Below are 18,373 nucleotides of genomic sequence, written 5' to 3'. Positions count from 1 at the left end.
CGGAAGAGTAGTTATTTCTCACGGGAAGACTACAGTATTGTAGACAAGCACATAGCCCTGTCTGTGTCATGGTGCCTTCACATGTTCTTGACCAGCACATGAAGCGACTTACTGAAAATCACAAAAGCTCGCAATGCCCGGCCATTACATATTTTCCTCTGGGTCTTAGGTTCAAAGCATTGACCATGAGATTTCTATAATGAATAAATCAAAAGTAGGTTTGCAACATACAGATACACATCTGAAAAACACCTGGAGAAGGAAACATATACACTTCAATAGCCTAGCAACTGCCAGGATCACCACAGAAAACACCACAGCTCCCCCATTCAGCCATTTAGGGATATTTTGTTACCGTGTTAAGAGTCAGGGCAGAGGTTGAATCAATAAAAGATCCAACATTGAACATATATTTTAGAAATTGTTTAGACAAACAAGTCAAATCTTATAAACCACAGTTCTGTATTATCTTGCACTGTAATGTAAATGACAAATGTTTTCAGGATAGAAGTGACGCTTTCCCGTTCATTTCCACTCCACATCTGTAGAGCTAATTCTGACGTTAATAAGAGATTCCAACCTATATTAATTGCAGACTTGGCTCAAATTAAACCCAGCTGCTACCTCACTCCCCATTCCTCAATGAAACCTAATCAAGCGGTTCTCAAGCAAAAAACAAAACAAAAATTGTAAAAGGGGGTTACAAACGGAGTTTGGCAAAAATAAATACAATAGGATCCTACAAGCCTTGGGAAATGTCTTCCTCCTCTGAAAACGGAAAGCAATAAGCAACCGTGCTACTCAGTGCAAGGCAACTTATTCTAAGAGAGACCTCGTTTATCTTTTATTACCGCTCAAGCTACAATTCTATGGGAATAAACCTAAATCAGGGTTGCGGTAATGAAAGCGAAAACCCCCTTCCCTCAACATTATCAAAGCCTGACTTCCGCCACCTAGCAACCTCGCAATTAATCTCGAGGCCTCACCCTAACTGCCTTTTAGCTACCCGCCTCTCAGGCCCGGGCTAACAGCAACCGACCAATCAGCACGCCGATCTGAGCACGCGGACTCTTACATCAGAACCCCTGCTCTGCGAGACTTCTACAAAACTCTTACTTCAACTCTGACTTTCCAGGCTTTCCACTGGGGTTCGTCATCCTCCAAGTCCCGCCTCTTAATGATTGACCGGTGTCCGGATTGGTAGCTAAACCACTGGGAAGGATTGTCCTGTCAGCGAGTGTTTAACAAAAGAAGCAGGACCAATCGCAGCAGTTTTTTTATTTCCGTACTGGCGGTTTGAAACTGTCAGGGTTTCTTTTGGTGAGAAAGAAGGTGAGTTTAAAGGGAGAAGTTACAGCTGCTTCCAAAGTGGGGGTGTGGGGAGTAGGCTGGAGAAGTTGGCTGCTGAAAGACAGCCTCTGCGGAGGTGTTTTTTGCCCTTTTTGTTGGTGCCTTTAGGTAGCACGTAAACTGTTGACGCTCGCAGTCCTCCTCCCAAACTCCGTGCCTGCCGCCTAGGTGGGGGCTCTCCCGTTCTCATCATTCCCGATCTCGACGTCCTGTTAATTGTGCTCTTGTTGATGTAGTTGACTGGGAGTGCTTGCAGTCCTGCTAATCACTGTTGTGTGCGGCCGGTGTTTCATTTATATCTAAGTCACAAGACTGTGTACGAGAAATTCCTAGAGGTAGGGTTGGTGGAGGGGGACAGTTTGGGAGGGTGGGCTTGTCTTGAGGATAGGGGCAGCAAACAAACCAAATTCACAGTACGTGCACAAATGTGTGTCACGTATGACGCCTGCATTGTTCTACTGCTTCAGACAAACGCGGCTGCCCACCGGGATCTGTTTGTCAATCCTGTAATTCTATTGCACAGTAATCCCTAATCTGCCTCTTCCACTACTGTAGATGCATCCGGGAAATGTACCTTGTGCTGCCCTGTAGATACATCCAGGAAGTGCACCTTGTGCCGCCCTTCTCCATTTCATTCTCACAGTGAGGAAAATTAGGCTGATCCAGAGTTACCCAATCAAGCCTCTATGGCAGAGTGGTGTTTAAACCTTGGTCTCCCAGATCCTGGTTCAGCACTCTAACCACTACGCATCCTGAATAAAACTTTGTTGGTCTTAAAGGTGGCATTGGTCTCTGCTCCACTGCACACATTGTCTGCCATGTAGATTACAGTACACCCCCCTGGTTTTGTTTTTAAAACATCAACACTCAGGTCCCCAAAGTTCAATGGCTTTGGTATGCTGGCTCAGTTGCTTGCCCTTCCTTAGGCTATTACTCATTCTTGTATTCCTTCTCATCTCTGTACTAGTGAGGTTGCTCACACAGCCTATTCTACAGCCAAGGCTAAACTTCTAAACTGAGAAGTCTCTTGCTACATTCTTTCTGTACCTGTGAGCTGACTGGATTGGTTTAGACAACTACTACCACTTAGGTTGAGCCCCTTGTATGAAATATGGGGATGACTTTATTGCGCTCCCATACAGCATTATTCATGTATGTGATGGTTTGCAGGCACTAAGGTGCTTAATAAGTGTGTTGTTGTTTGTCATGCTTCATATTTTTACAAGCATATGCTCATGAAACAATGTGCATCTGTGGCTGAAGACACAAGTTTCTAAAATGATGTTTGTTGGTGATTTCATATTATTTGAATGGACAATGGAGCAGTCAAATAAACTAGAAACAGATTATCTGTTTTCTGTTGTTTTCATGACACTAGTAGAAGGATGTGCAAAATTTATTCTGGTCTTTTCCTGTGTTTTCAACTGTTGTGGTTCAGACCTAAAGTTACATCTCAGAGCTGATTAAAACAACATATTGATCTGAAGAGGAACTGGGGAGGTGCATGCTCCTAATGCCTGCATTTGGGTTATGGTGCCCTGAGAGCAACAGACCAGCCAGCATGGCCAATGGCTGGGGCTGATGGGAGTTGTAGGCAAAAAAACATCTGGAGAGCTACCATTGGCCACCCCTGGACTATTCCATTTTCTAAATTCATGGGTCTAAATTCATTTTCTAAATTCATGGGTTTTTCCGCTTAAATTAGAAGATTCTTTTCACAATATTGCAAAATATATTTCCATCCCATGGGTTGTAGATATGTTAGAATCTTCTAGAACAGGGGTGGCCAATGGTAGCTCTCCAGATGTTTTTTGCCTACAACTCCCATCAGCCCCAGCCATTGGCCATGCTGGCTGGGGCTGATGGGAGTTGTAGGCAAAAAACATCTAGAGAGCTACCGTTGGCCACCCCGTTCTAGAAGAATGTTATGTTCTACTAAGTTGCATGTGTGGAGTATGAAATTTGGGAGATATTGGTAAGACGATACTTGTGTTTAAGAACCCACTGAGGTTATGTCAGTTGTGGTAGCAAACTTCTTTCTTATTCCGTGAGAGACTATTGGAGAGTATATAATGACTTATATGTAAATTGTTTTCAAGAAGATTGGGTATGTTGCAGTTAAGGATGATGCTATGCTTTATAAAGATTTTTGTGTTCTTGTTTGCTTTTTCTCCTTTTTTTCTTTTTTGTAGTCCCATGTAAAAGAGGTCAGATCCATGTCTGCTCCAACCTATAGATGTTTGGAAGGATACCTCTTGTTCATGGGTTTATTCCAGCAGACTTTGAAGGATTGTAGGAGTAATTTTTGAGTGGATTTATTAAACATTATTAAATGTTATGGGTGTCCATAGGATTCTGGATATCCTAAATTCTTACTGTGTGGTGCATTGTATCCAGTTCAAAGTGAGTTATATGTTTTATAAATCCCATAAAGTAACAAGCTTTTCTGTTTCACCCATGAGAAAGATCATAATTGTATTCCGAACTGACCGAATATAAAATTGACCTTTTATAAGAAAAAAAACTTGGGGTTTTGTATATAACAAAGGAAATTCTGTGTATGCTTACTTTAAATCCCATTTGGAAAGGTGGGATTTATTTCTGAATGTAAAATAAGATTGCATGGTAGAACAAAACAAGACAGCCTGGACTATTTATTCCTAATCTAGAGGTGAATGCAGCCTCAAGATCTTTTTAAGGTCCCTGAGATAGGGATCTGAGAGAAGAAAGAAAGCCTGTGAACTATCAGTGGCTGTCACATTTGTTTACTCCCAACACAGCTCTCTAGTACAAGCCAAAAGGCAACTCTTGTTGTGTTTGTTCTGCCTTGGAAATCTTATTTTCATCAAAAGGCAGAATAGAAATGCCTCAGTTACATATCAGAATGGTATGAAGAGCAGCTTAATACTCTGCTTCCTAGCTCAATTAATGTATCAAGAATATTTATTTGCTTTATTTATAGCCTGCCTTTCTTAAGGCTGCTAGATACCAAATAAGTGCTATGTATTCCTACAGCATAACATATCCAATGAACAATTGGGGTGGGGGGGAGGTTGCTGCCAAGTCATAGCTGCTTTATGGCAACCCCTTAAGGTTTTCAAGGCCCCAGATGTTCAGAAATAATTTGCCATTGTGTGCCTCCACCTATTCCTTGGAGGTCAAAGCTAGCCAGGGGTGACCCTGCTTTGCTTCCAAGATCTGACAAAGTTGGGCTAGCCTGGGTTATCCAGGTTAAGGGTGAACAATGCAATAGTACAGAATTAAAAGGCAATGTGAACAACAGTCAGACTAGGGCAAGGTATGCTATAAACTGTGTAGTAAGTAGAATTACAAGGATAGAAGACAATGCAGTAAAAGCAGGATAATATCTAGAATGCATTACTTTCCTATTATATGTACAGTTGTTCTGGACTGTTACAATCAGCTTGAGTTCTAATCCCTTCACAAAAGTGCCCTTCTGAACATTTCTGTCTTGCACATTCTGTGGAGTGATAGAATTGTGGGGGGTCTTCCTGACCTCTACAAGCAGATCATTCCCACAAGGTGGGAGCCAACAGAGAGAAAGCATACGAATAAACAGTAGGTGGTCTTGCGCATTTGTAGGTTGGCACCTTCAGAAGGCTTTGCTCAGATAATCTGTCATTGGGGAATAGCAGGGAGGATGGTCCTGGTAGGGTTGCCAACCTACAGGTGGGTCCTGGAGATCTCCTGCTTTTACAATTGATCTCCAGCTAGCAAAGATCAGCTCCCTTGGAGAAAATGGCTGTTTGGAGGGTGGCTCTATAGCATTGTACCATCCTGAGGCCCTTCCCCTCCCCAAACCCTGTCCTCTCCTAGATTCACCCTCAAAGTCTCCAGGTATTTTCCAACACAGACCTGGCAACCCTTTCCTGCAGGAACATGGGTCCCATAATGAACTACAGCTGTTGGCTGAAAAATCTGGGCTGCTTAAAAATATTCTCTAGTAGTATGTAGCACTAGAGGAACTTTTGGGGCAGTCACAAGAACTGGGCTTAGATGGAAACCTAAGTTTACCTTCTGGAATTTTTTATAGGACTGTGTTAATGCAGAATGTCATCATCTGAGGAAAGAAGCACAAGCCCTATTTTTCCAAAAGACTCCGACCGAGGCAGTTCTGTCTCTTCAGATCTTCAGGTAGGCTAGAAATAGCCACTGTTGAAACTCATACAGTATTTTGTGACAGTACATCTGTTTATAGTACTTATATGGCCCTATAATGTTAATTAAGTCATGGGTCTAGAAATATAATAGAAAGTACCACAAAATTTAAAAGAAGTTGTGTATAATTTCGTTTTTACAGACTTTTTATAATGGTCAGACTTACTTTGATGTTCAAAATTCAGTTTTCTGCTACTTGTCTTTAACTATGAGTAAACAGCATATTAATTGAGATAGCCTGAGAAAAGATCGAAGGTGAACATCTGATAACTGTGCTGAGCATGCTTGAATGAAGCCCTCTTACTCATCTACCTGGTCTAATTTGGCTCTGCCCTAGCAGGTCACCATTTGTCCATGTGTAGTGGTGAAATGTTTGAGCATGAGATTGGCTCCTTTCTTCTGCCTTACTCCCTGCTTATTGTCACTCACCTGTCTGACTGTCTAGACTGTTGCAAGAGCAGTGGCAATGGAATTATGAGTGACTGCAGCAGTACAGGTTACTGAAAGAGAACAAAGGTTGGCATGTGTATATTTATAGCCTATTGTGTGTTTCATTGTTAGAATACTTGAGTAGGGTAATAAGAGAGGGAGACCATGGATTTCTAGCCTGTTCCCATGGGAGGATACCTGAGAGACAAACAAAACTGAAGTGTTTGTTTGGGTGCGTGTGCAAAATACTGCCTGTAAGCTTTTATTCAAGTAACCTAATCCATTCATGTTTTTTCAGAATTAAATCTCTAGAGTGAGTTTGGCAATGGACAGACTTATGGCGGAGTCACAAGAACATTTTAATTAGGTCTCTAACTTCTCTCTCAGAGAGACCCAAAATTTCTAGTAATTCAGCACTCAACTGTAAGGCCTTTGCAAGCTTTTTTGCGCACAAAGTCTTGTCATTCTGCCAGGATCTGCCTGCCAACATTGATACAATATAGGAACTGGAGGCCCTTGGCCATCTTCAGGTCCTCTGTTGCACCAGGCTCTCATGGTCTTATGTAAGTGGGATCCTGGATGCAGTGAAGCCCCCCCACTTGTCTCTTAGACCCATGCCCATTATGACTGGTAAAAACCAGTGGTGAGGGAACACAAGCTCTCCTGGTGGGCATTATAAATCTGTTCCTGAGCATAGGAACCTTCCCGGGGAGGCTAAAAGAGGCAGTGGTGAGACCACTCTTGAAGAAACCATCCTTGGATCCTGCTGATCCATCCAACTACTGCCCACTGTCAAACCTACCATTCCTGGGTAAAGGTAAGGTGGTAGTGGACCAGCTCCAGACTTTCCTTGATGACACTTTGTCACTGGACCCCTTCCAATCCAGCTTCCACCCTGACCATGGGATGGAGACAGTGCTGGTCACTCATGGTTGACCTACGCAGACAGCTGGATAGAGATGGGTCAGTGCTGCTGATATTACTTGATTTCTCAGCAGCATTTGGCACTGTCAGCTACGATCTGTTGACTCACTGCTTCACTGATGTGAGGATTCAAGGGACAGTCATGATGTGGTTTGTCTCATTTCTCCAATATCAGGAACAGAGGGTGGTGCTAAGGGAGATGCCCTCTGCAATACTCTCCTCAATGCTACTTAACATCTATATGTACCCCCTCACTCAAATTTGGCTGGGATGTCACAAGCACTCTGATGACACCCAACTATATATCTTGATGAGCAGCCAGCCAAGTGCAGCCCCAGATACCCTGGCCAAGGAATTGGAGGCTATGGTTGATTGGTGAAAACAGAGCTGGCTGAAACTAAATCCAATAAAGACAGAAGTCTTGTGGCTGGGCCAGAGTATGTGGGGTTGGGATGCCAACTTCCAGCCTATTACAGTGTCCAGTTGTCATCTGGACCAACTGTTAAGAGTCTGGACATAATCCTGGATGCTTCTGTTTCAGTGGAGGCCCAGATCACAAATGTAATTAAACTGGTGTTTTACCATCTATGTCAGGATAAGCAATTGGCTCCCTTCCAGTCTTCCCTAATCTCACTACAGTGATCCATGCAATAGTCACCTCCAGATTAGACTGCTATAACCCACTGTACGTAGGGCTATCCTTGAGACTGACCCAGAAACTGCAACTGGTTCAGAATGCAGCTGTGCGTGTTCTGACAGGAACTCCCTTCAGACTCCATATCCAGCTGGTGCTCTGCCAGCTGCACTGGCTCCAGGTTGAATAGTGAATCAGGTTAAAGATTTCTGTACTAACCTTCAAAGCCATACACAGTCCAAGACCACAATATCTTAGGGACTGTCTCTCTTGGTACATCCCCCAAAGAGCATTATGCTCCAGCGATAAGAACCTTCTGGTGATCCCTGGTCCAAAGACTGTCAGGTTGTCTTTAGCCCTGACTCTAGCCTCACGGAACATTCTTCCGGGTGAGGTCCGGGCCTTGCAGAATCTGATGCAAGGGCCTGTAAAACAGGACTGTTGCACCAGGCCTATGGTTAAGGGCTGTGATGGTTTTCCATCTCAGATTGTCCTCCCCTTCTTCTCCTTTCCCCCTTTCTCTCTTCTATTAGATATTAGATAGTTTTTAAGATAAGTACCTTCCCCTCCCCCTGGGATTTTATGCAATCTAATAGTGAAATGTGCTACTTATGTTTTATCCTATTTATTGTATTTGTATTGTAGTTGAATTGTTGATTTTAACTGTATAATATATTTTTATAAAAGGTGTTACCTGCCCTAAGCTCTATGTGCAGGGGAGGGAGGGCTATAAATTGAATAAAATAAAATAGTGAATGTGCCTAGGTTTGCAACCTTAGTTTCTTTGCCAATGATATTACATTGTAACTGAGGTAATTTTGGAAGAGGAGAATAGACAGATTCACTGGTTTTCATGCTTAGGGCTCAATTACCTAATGTGCTCAACGCATATTGGGTCATGGGTACATGACCAGACTTGCAGTCAAACATACATTTGGGAAACTCACCTTAAGCAGTGGTTGTTGATTCACCTATGGAAGGAAGTAAAGTGAAGGAAGAACTTCTGGTTTCAACTGTGGAACAGAGAATTTCTGGTTTCCTTCCTGCCTTGTTTTCATCAGTGGAAATGACAGTTGAGAGAGGATTTCACCCCTTTTTCTTGGGGCATGTGGAAACAGAGGAAAGGGACAGAAAGCCCCCTATCATTTGTGAAGTGATATGAGAGCTTTTGTATGTGGATGCTTTTGCCTTATGGCAGGAAACTTGGAAAAATCAGATAGCTGACCCTTCTGTAAATGTTTCCATCGTTTCATAGAGTAAAGCCATATTCCGCCTCAGGAAAGGTATTTCACTCTTTTGTGATAGGAGAAATGTTTCTAAACAATACTTGTGTTCTTAGCATTGGGAGGCGATGAAGCTGTTATGGACACCTGCTGCTTCTGAAAGCTTAATCAGCCCACAGTGTTCCCCCTTAAGAAACAATGATGTAGAATTAAAGCTCTTAATGCTAGAGTTAAAGAGTGGATAAACTATGGTGCATGGTTCTTAAACAGATTGAGGCCAGTATGGCAGAGATGTGAAGGAGGTAATGTCCATAATGGCTGATAGACTACATTAAGACTTATTAGCATATGACATTTTTAAACATATTATGTTAAAAGATGGAATGTTTATTGGTTACAATGGGTAAAAATAAATGCAAAATACATAAAAACACAGTAATAAGTCTTTGCATAAACATATAAAACTGTACAATTAAATCAAGCTTGATTTAGGTGTACAGTTTTATATGTTTATGCAAAGATTTATTACTGTTTTTATGTATTTTGCATTTATTTTTTTTAAAAAATAAGATGTACTTGAAATAGATCCAAGCAGAAAACAGGCTCTTTTATTCAAGAGGAGGGGCTGCTACTTCTTACATCTGTCTGTCTGTCTATCATCTATCTTCCTTGCCTGTCATCATACAGGTAAAAAGAAACAATTGAGTTGTTATTTTGTTTTGTTTTCAGCTGACTTTTAAACCCATTAGATTTTGCAAAAGCATTTTGATACACTTTGCATTTATCAGAAGCTTGGTGGCATTTGAGGTTAAAGAATAGTGGTCATTTGTTGAAACATAAGCAAGAAATGATGGTTTTGGTTTTTCTCAGCGTTCTATTTAACAAAATTAAGCAGTGATGTTTCTCTGAATATGTATCTTCTGTGTCATAACCTATTGAGAGATCAGGTTTAGGATTGTTCTATAAATAGTATAATTTTATTGCTATTCCTATCAACATTTAAAAATAGAAAGATGTATGCTGGAAATGAACTCTAATGAATCAAGTGTGATTCTTCTGAAGAAACATGGACTGTGAATCTAGAGTTTTGAGATTTCTTTCTTCAGCCTTTTGCTATAATTTATCAGGTGGTCATTTATGCTTGCTGATGCATCTGTGCACACATGGGTGTGTGTGTGTGAAAGGTAGTTCATGCAAGCGGAAATCTGTTCACCATATCTAAATAGATCTAAAGCAATTCAGAAGTACAGTCTTTCTTGTCTTGGCATATAAATTACATCCAGAAGAATTTGTGATTAAGGAAGTTGGAGAACAGTGAGATCATATTTCCACAAAATAGTCTCTTCAATATTTGGGTGGAGTGGGGGGAAAGTGAAGGATGTCCGACATTGTGGTATTATCCTGTCATAATGATTTGGAGAAAAAATCCTCAAACCACCGTACAACCTAAATAACTGACGTCAACTTTGACACTTACTGTTGTAAAGCAGTTGAAGACTGCAGCTTCATGACTGAGTGCAGTGAACAAACTAGTTGAGAATAGTTTCTTGTTTTAAAAAGCTTATGTGTTTTGAATTTTATCCTTTAACTTCCAGATCAATGGTTGTGTAAAACTGAGCACAAGGAATATGGTGCTGTACTGCTGGATTCCCTGACACACATTTAGCAGTCTGCTAGATCAGACACGCTTTTTGTATGTCTACTAGAGACAGAAATTATTATCATAGAAAGCTCAATTTCTTCTGCTGCAGGAGATCTCTTAGAGTGAATTATCCTCTGTTCTGAGTTGCCTTGTACTTACATGTTCCAGAGGAAACACTGGCAGGGGAGAGTCTTGCCCAGGCATCTCTGTGCCAGGCAGTTCAACAAAGGCTATGGGGAAAGGAGCAAGGGCAAGGCTACACCTGGGAATGTACTGGCAGAAGCCTCAGAGCCATATAGGCCCAGCATAGGCCTCAGATGGGAGGTGGGTCTCAGACAGCAGACTGTACCTGGGAACAGGCCAGAGGAGGAGACCAGCAGCAACTGAGGCCCCCTGGAGCTTGTGTGGGTGGGCAGAGCACCCTCTTGAAACCTCAGGGGCTGGGGGGGGGGGCAGCAGGAGAAGGGAAGGCCCAGCCATGGAGGCCAGTGGCCCAGATTCCCCTCAATCACCATGGGTTCATCCCTGAAGAGAGAGCCTTGGAGGAGTCCAGGGTCAGCCTACCCTCAGTCAAGCTTTTATTAGGCTAGCTCAGGGAAGATCAAGGAGGAATGGATGGACCGGTTCCAAGTTCGTCAAGGAGAGGTTGCTGGACAGGAGGGGGGATGTCCAAGGGTGCTACTAATCTCCCTCCTCTCTGAATTCTGAGACCCTTCCTGAGACATGGCTGACAGAAAGGGAGACCTGGAGGGCCCAGCAGCCCTGGATCATGCCCTGAGTGACGAAGAGCAGGACAAGAGTTTATTTTTTTGTTCTGTGTTAACTTGCAAGCTTTCTCCTGTTTTTGTCTATAAATCCACATATGTTATATTTTGGTGAATGGGACCAAGGCAGAGCCAATAAAGATGTGAAGGAAAATATCTAATAAAGTGTAGTTCCTGATCCGTGATACCATGAACATGTATATATACTTGCTTACAAGCCTTTATTGGTGTCTGCAGGGGTGTGTGGGTGTAAAACAGGGCAATACAGGAGGGAAGGAAGAGAAACATAAAAATGTAGTAAGTACTGGCAGAGGATGCCTGGGGATAACTGAGAAAAAATTGCTAGGTTGGGGGAAGAGAAGGAAAAGGACATTCTTGGATGGGGAGCAAGCATAAGTGAGGAAATTATACCATCTTGCAAGTCCTCACAGGTCCCCAGGCTCTCATTTATAATAATAGCAATGGATGGCCTCACCATGCAGATCAAAAAGCCACAATGAGGACCTAACAAGGTGAAAACTCTAATAATGCCCCAATTTGCAGGAAACTATAGAAAGTTTTTAAACAGGGCATTAACCTTCCAGGTTTTAAAAAATCTTTGCATAAACATATCATGAAGGAAAAAAATGTTTAGGTAGCATCAGGGGTTGCTGTATCATTCCTAAATGGCACCCAATGTTATGTGGCCATAGGAGGCAGTGTAGGAGGTAGAGTAGGGGACAGGAGTGCTATATTTACATGAGTTTTTTGGTTAATGGGAAAGAGATAATCCATTGAAGGAATTATCATTACTTGTTAATGATAACTAATCCAGTTTCAGATTATAAGTGGTTATTAACTTGTTTAGTATTGCAGAAGTTGTGGTATTAGTAGCAGAAAAGAGTAAGAGTCCAGTAGCACCTTAAAGTCTAACAAAATTTGTGGTAGGATATGAGCTTTTGTGAGTCACTGCTCACTTTTTCAAATACCTTCAGATACTTCTTCAGATACCTTGTTCAGATATGGCTACCCATCTTCATCTGTCTCTGTGGTATTAGTCTGCAGCTTCAGTTGTTTAATCTAATGGATGTGCCTGTTCAGCATCATTGATGCTCTTGACTTTTTGCTTTAATGGAAAATCAGAACTGCAGAAAGTGTTGCTCTAAAGAGGTACAGTTTGCAAGGAGATTTCATTCTTGCTTGTTAGATTCAAGGGCATCTATGCTATTGGGATTGGACATGGAAGAAATATATACCTGATCTCTTTTTTGAAATCACTGTAGATGTGCCTTAAAATTGACATGTAGCATGGATCAATAGGACCACATCAGCGAAATTGAAAAAGTGAGCTAGATATAATTGATGTGGTCACTTTTAGCAATGTTGACATGTTTCAAGCAATACAGAGGGCCCCAAATCACCAGTAAGATCTCAACATGATTTGTAAAAGAAAAGCTTGACATTATCTGCAAAAGAAAGTATGCTGTGTTACTCAATGTGACTTACAGGAAAGGAAAGTATCTTTAGAATTGCAGCCTGAGTGTTTTATCATGTCTAAAACTGCTGAAATCCAGTAGAGTCAAAAGAGAAGGATTACTGTTTTCTTGTTGTCATGGGGAATGTACCTTGATGTGGATTAATTTCATCCATTCATCAAGGAGGCAAGACTAAAAATCTTCCAGACTTTTGGTAGAAGCTGCTTTATATGCTTACTGCAGCCTTGGCAGGAGATCTTCATTCTCTCTTCCCTCTCTTTCCTTCTTCACCCCCTTCTGGGAGCAATGGAAAACTCAGAGTATTTCAACAAAGCCTCAGATGTCTTCATTTCTGAAGAGAATGGAGACCAATGTTCCCTCTAAGCTGCAGAGTCTTGTGAGCAAAAATTCTACTTTGTGAACTACCTGCATTAAAGTTGTAACCTACTGCATAAATTATTGTGCTCTGGGATCATCCTTTCTGAGCTAAGACAAAAATGTGTGAGCTGGAGGCTAAAAATCTGTGTTCTAGCTCACGCTAACTCAGCTTAGAGGGAACACTGATGGAGACCCTCTTTTTCCTAAATCAGGAGGAAGGGACTACTCTCCAGCACAGTCAAGCAGGCACAAACTTTTGGAAGAGTGACCAGCTGTTGAACAGCAGAGACAGTGAGAAAATCAAGCTGCACAGCATGATCACTTCTCAGAGTAGGTCTGTTTTGTGGCTGCTGATTTTGACAGGATAACTCTGTGCACCAGTAAAAATGGCAGATACACAGACATGGTACTGGAGATCACGTAGAGCAGTCGGGGGACCTCATTGTGTGTATCAAGCATTGCAGAACAAGGTAGAGATGACTCTCTTATTCCCCAGACCCCGTTTACTGGATACCCTCCAATCTAGATAGATTGAAGTCTCTACAAAAGAAGGCCTCAAGAGCATTGGCCACCTCACCACCCCTTGCATAGATTCCACTCTTCCAACAGAGCCCAGGTTCCTTTTCAAAAACCTTAGGGGGAATCAGATAATTCTTCTGGCGGGGAAGGAGTGTCTGAAGAAGATAAAGGGGTCTCAGAATAAACCAAATACCTCTTCAACCAGAAGTATTATCAAGATCTATTAACCAAGGCTATAGTAGCACTTGATCTCTCAGAATCCCCAGAATCTGGGAAGAAGAGAAAAATCCTGATGCTAAACTCAAATGGAAGAGGACTTTTCCCCTCAAATTAGGAGTGGAATGGGTGGTACCCTTCCAAGAATTTTTTGAAACTCAACTGAAAGAGAAATAGCCTCATCTGCTTTCCATTAAACAGAATCTGAATCCAGCAAAAGGTTTTTATTCCTTACCAGATCATGCTATAGATCTTTTACAGATTTTGATAGTAGACACCCCAGCTGTAGCACTCCTCTCTGGGGGCTTGGTTACCAAGGGTCCCTACATGACCTACTGAACTGTAAATCAGAGTACACTGTCAGAAAACAGCATGAGGCCATTAGGACATTAGCTACATCATAACTGTTTGCCAGAGTGTCCATCAAGGTCACTCCTGCAACTGATTCCTGAGGAGACTAACAAGACCAGGGAAAGAGCTAATAGGCTTTTTAAAGCTGTCACCTTCATGGCTAATGCTACCCTAGGCACCCTTTCATCACTGCATGAGGAAATTTGTGGCTTTGGACATGGCAAGTCATCTGCTATTCTAAACTAGTCTTAGCATCCTTTCCGTTTCAGGGCGACAAACATTTTGGAGTCAACTTAAATGACATCTTGGTGAAAACCAAGGATAAAAAGAAGGTTATGCCAGGAGCCCACTTTGGGCAGAATAGGAGGCAGAACCTTTCACATTCGTTTCAAAAGTAACACACCCTGCCACATTTCAGCAGTGACCAAAGTTAGCCTAATTGGCTTAAGAATAGGCAAAAATATAGATAGAGGTAGTGCCAGCCTCAACCCTTCAATTCAAATAAAGGGAATAAGCTGCAACAAAAAAAGAGCATGGGGAAGATTGGTCGACTTTTGCCCTCAATGGAAATCGTCCAGCAGACACCAATAGATATAGGATACAATTAAATTGAGCTACTCAGAAGAGTTTAGATGTCTTCTTCCAGGTTCATCATCTTGTAGGCAGGCCTCAGATTCAGTGGGAGCTCACAGGAGCACAGCTCCTGCACCTTTCTGAGAGTTCCTCCTCCTCCTGAGAGTTCCACCTCCTTGTCCATTGAATAGTAGGTGCAGCTGCATAACTATCCTTGTATGAGCTCCACCACCTATTTTTCTACAAAACAATCCCTGCTTGTAGGTATCAAAGCCATAGAACAGGTTTCCAACTGCAAAATGTCATTGGGGTCAATAGACTTTTCCACAGAGACCTAAGGTTGATTCACTAGAGCCAGTCACAAAATGGAGGGAGGAGCAATCTGTTTATCTCTATTTAGTTCTGCCCAGTCCTGGTGAAGGCAACACTGTCATTAGGATGCAAATACTCCCTTAAACTTTTTCTGAAACATGAAATATAAATGCTCTCTCTTATCTTGGAAGTTTTTTAAAAAAAAACCTAGTTGTCAATCAGTTATAATGTGTTGTATTTAAAAATTACAAAAAAGCAACTTTTTTTGGTTCTGTGGTTTGACTTGGCAACAGATTTTTATAGCTTTGCTTTTGTGATAGGATGAATATGAAGAGCTGCTGCGCTATGCTGTAGTGACACCAAAGTTTGAACCAAGTGCATTGCGGCAGTCTGATCATGTAGAAGCTCATCAGAGGACTCCAGGTAATGTGTAAGAACTGGATGTCTGTTAAGGTATGTAGTTGTGGGTCACTTTTTATGAAAGGAAGGAAGCTTGAGTTAGAAGTAGCCAGTGCAGGAATGGTGCTTTACCATTGGACATAAAAGGGGAAGACCCCTCCAGTGCTCTGTTTTAGAGAGTGGATTTCCCTGGACACTGTTCACATGGGTGAATAAGAATCACTAAAACTATACCTTAGCTGTGTGCCTTTGTGTTTAGCCAGTATGCAATTTGGAAGAAGCAATCTGCTTCATAAAAACTGTTGAGGATTACATTGTGTTGTGCCAGTGAGCAACATGTTTGCCTCATTTTCAGTGATACTAAATGTTTTAAATGTTAATTTTTCTCTTAATATTTCCTTATTTCAACATAGGTTACAATACCCACATACAGAGAAAGCTTACTCAAGAGCCAATATGTAGAATAACAACTTCTATAGGATTCAAAAAATGCTGGAACTCTAGAATTTGAAAATAATTCTAAGAACACTTGCAAGATTATTGGCTGTTGAGCAGTCATGTCCTAACTGGAGATAGACAGTTTTTTAATGGTCAGCTGTTGCTTGCTGCAACATTGCATTCCCAGACAATGGGACAAAACATAGTTAAGAGTTTTCTTCTTTTTCCATAAATCTAGTAGAGATTCAGCTACAGAGCTGTAAAGTACTGGAGATTGTAAAGCTTTCCTCTTTGCTGAACTGACATTAGAATCTACTAGCTGTCTGTCTTTGCTGACAAATGTGCATATAGTAGGTGGAATTATTTTGGGGTCTTGTTAAATGGCAGTAGAGAAATGGGGTGGGGGCGTAGTCAGTGAGCAACCTTTGCATTACATATTCTTTTTTTTTAAGAGAAGTGATTAAAAGCATGTATTGTGAAATAATACATAGCACTGTTTTTTCTTGTGTACATATTAGAGTATGTATATGGATTTTTTTTTCTTTTTTAAGTATGTGCTTTACGTCCCTCATGTCAAGTTTCTTCTACTTTCTTCCACCTTTCTTGTGGATCCTGGTGACTGACTTAATCACAAGTTTGAGAGTACCAGTCCTCAGAATGTGAAGACAAACTTAATGTAATATTTCCTTATCTCAAGATTTCTGAAAGTATGTCACATGTGCTTGTGCCCTAACAGTTGTTCAGACAAAGAGTGCGAAAAGCCTTATATGCAGAGTGAAATATACGTGAACTGGTAGGGAAACAGATGAATTGGGTCAGTCCTAGTACAGCAGGGGGAAACTCCTGCAGTCCAGATGAGTATATTTCCATTGTACCAGAGAGTCCAAAATAGGAACTAGATTGGAACGCTTTGGGAAATTTGAGATTTTATAGTTACTTGAATGGAAGTTTTATCAGCATGATTTATTAAATACGATTTAGGTTTTTAGAATTAGTGGACTACCATAATATTCTAACATGCAGAATTACTGGAATATTTACTTCTGGTAGCTCTTGTCTTTAGAAGTATAGTGCTTCTCCCTATGATACCAGGCTTCTAGATTGGACTATTGTAATTGAGTAAGTTGACTTGCATCTCTTGTTTTTAGAAGTACAGCACAAATTTCCTGCTGGCTTTAGCAGTTGCTGGTGCTTATTCAGAAGATTGGAATGTGTTTTATTTTTGTGGGTAAATACAGCTTTCAGAGAACTTTCCCATTCATCAGGAAACAGCATGGAGAAAGAGTAGCTTAGGTAGCACATGATCATGGGGAAAGTGTCTCTCTCGGCTTGGCTTCGCGAACGAAGATTTAAGAAGGGTGCAATAGTCCACGTCTGCTGCAGGCTCGCTGGTGGCTGACAAGACCAATGCGGGACAGGCAGGTCCGGCCACAGTGGCTGCAGGGAAAAGTCTGATTTAGGGTTGGTGCTGTAGCAGTGCGATTCTTCCTCAATCTCCTTTTGTCCTCAAGACCAGCTATGCGTGCGTTCTCAAAGGAAGAGACAGCCTGGTGGATGGTGTGTCTCCATGCTTTGCGATCTGAGGCTAGGTCAGACCACTGGTGATGGTTGATGCGACAGGTGCCAAGGGATTTCTTCAAGGAGTCCTTGTACCTCTTCTTTGGTGCCCCTCTATTTCGATGGCCGGTGGAGAGTTCGCCATACAGGGCAATCTTGGGAAGGCGGTGGTTTTCCATCCTAGAAATATGCCCTGCCCAGCGCAGCTGCGTCTTCAGCAGCAGTGCCTCGATACTGGTAACCTCCGCCCGCTTGAGGACTTCAGTGTTGGTCACAAAGTCACTCCAGTGGATGTTGAGGATGGTGCGAAGGCAGCGCTGATGAAAGCGCTCGAGGAGTCGCAGGTGATGACGGTATAAAACCCACGATTCGGAGCCGTAGATGAGGGTTGCCATCACAACCGCTTTGTAAACATTGATCTTTGTGCCTTTTTTCAGATGCTTGTTGCTCCACACTCTTTTGTGCAGTCGGCCAAATGCACGGTTTGCCTTTGCCAGCCTGTTGTCAATCTCCTTGTCGATCTTGGCATCTGAGGAGATGATGCACCCCAGGTAGCTGAACTGCTGGACTGTCTTCAGAACTGATTCACCCACAGTGATGCAGGGAGGGTGATAATCTTCCTGGGGTGCAGGCTGGTGGAGAACTTCTGTCTTCTTCAGACTAACTTCTAGGCCGAATAGCTTGGCAGCCTCTGAAAAGCAGGACGTCATATGCTGCAGAGCTGATACCGAGTGGGAGACGAGTGCAGCATCATCAGCAAACAGTAGCTCTCGGATGAGTTTTTCCATCGTCTTGGAGTGGGCCTTTAGTCGCCTCAGGTTGAACAGGCTGCCATCGGTGCGATAGCGGATGTAGACACCCTCGTCATCATCTAGATCTACTGCGGCTCTTTGAAGCATCATGCTAAAGAAGATCGTAAAGAGAGTTGGCGCGAGAACGCAGCCTTGCTTTACAGCTGTGCCTATTGGGAAGGGCTCCGAGAGGTCGTTGCAGTGTCTGACTTGGCCTCGCTGGTCTTCATGTAGCTGGAT

At 42.2% G+C, this 18,373-nt stretch overlaps 1 protein-coding gene across 2 annotated transcripts in view; it reads left to right on the top strand.

Moving 5' to 3' along the window:
* Positions 1-1,052: 1,052 nt before the first annotated feature.
* Positions 1,053-18,373, top strand: part of POC5 (POC5 centriolar protein) — a 38,956-nt gene continuing 21,635 nt past the window's right edge. Inside the window, exons 1-3 of one of the 2 annotated variants that reach the window (XM_060235833.1) lie at positions 1,053-1,332; positions 5,405-5,505; positions 15,269-15,371. In XM_060235833.1, coding sequence (XP_060091816.1) covers positions 5,422-5,505; positions 15,269-15,371 — 187 coding nt within the window. In that variant the 5' untranslated portion in view covers positions 1,053-1,332; positions 5,405-5,421. Of the gene's footprint in view, positions 1,333-5,402; positions 5,506-15,268; positions 15,372-18,373 lie in introns of those variants that run through there. The other variant, XM_060235835.1, reaches the window with a different exon arrangement.

The sequence above is a fragment of the Heteronotia binoei genome, chromosome 4, assembly GCF_032191835.1.
Source record: "Heteronotia binoei isolate CCM8104 ecotype False Entrance Well chromosome 4, APGP_CSIRO_Hbin_v1, whole genome shotgun sequence".
NCBI lineage: Eukaryota > Metazoa > Chordata > Lepidosauria > Squamata > Gekkonidae > Heteronotia > Heteronotia binoei.
The sequence above is the reverse complement of the archived record's forward strand: the minus strand, read 5'-3'. Positions and strand labels throughout refer to the sequence as shown.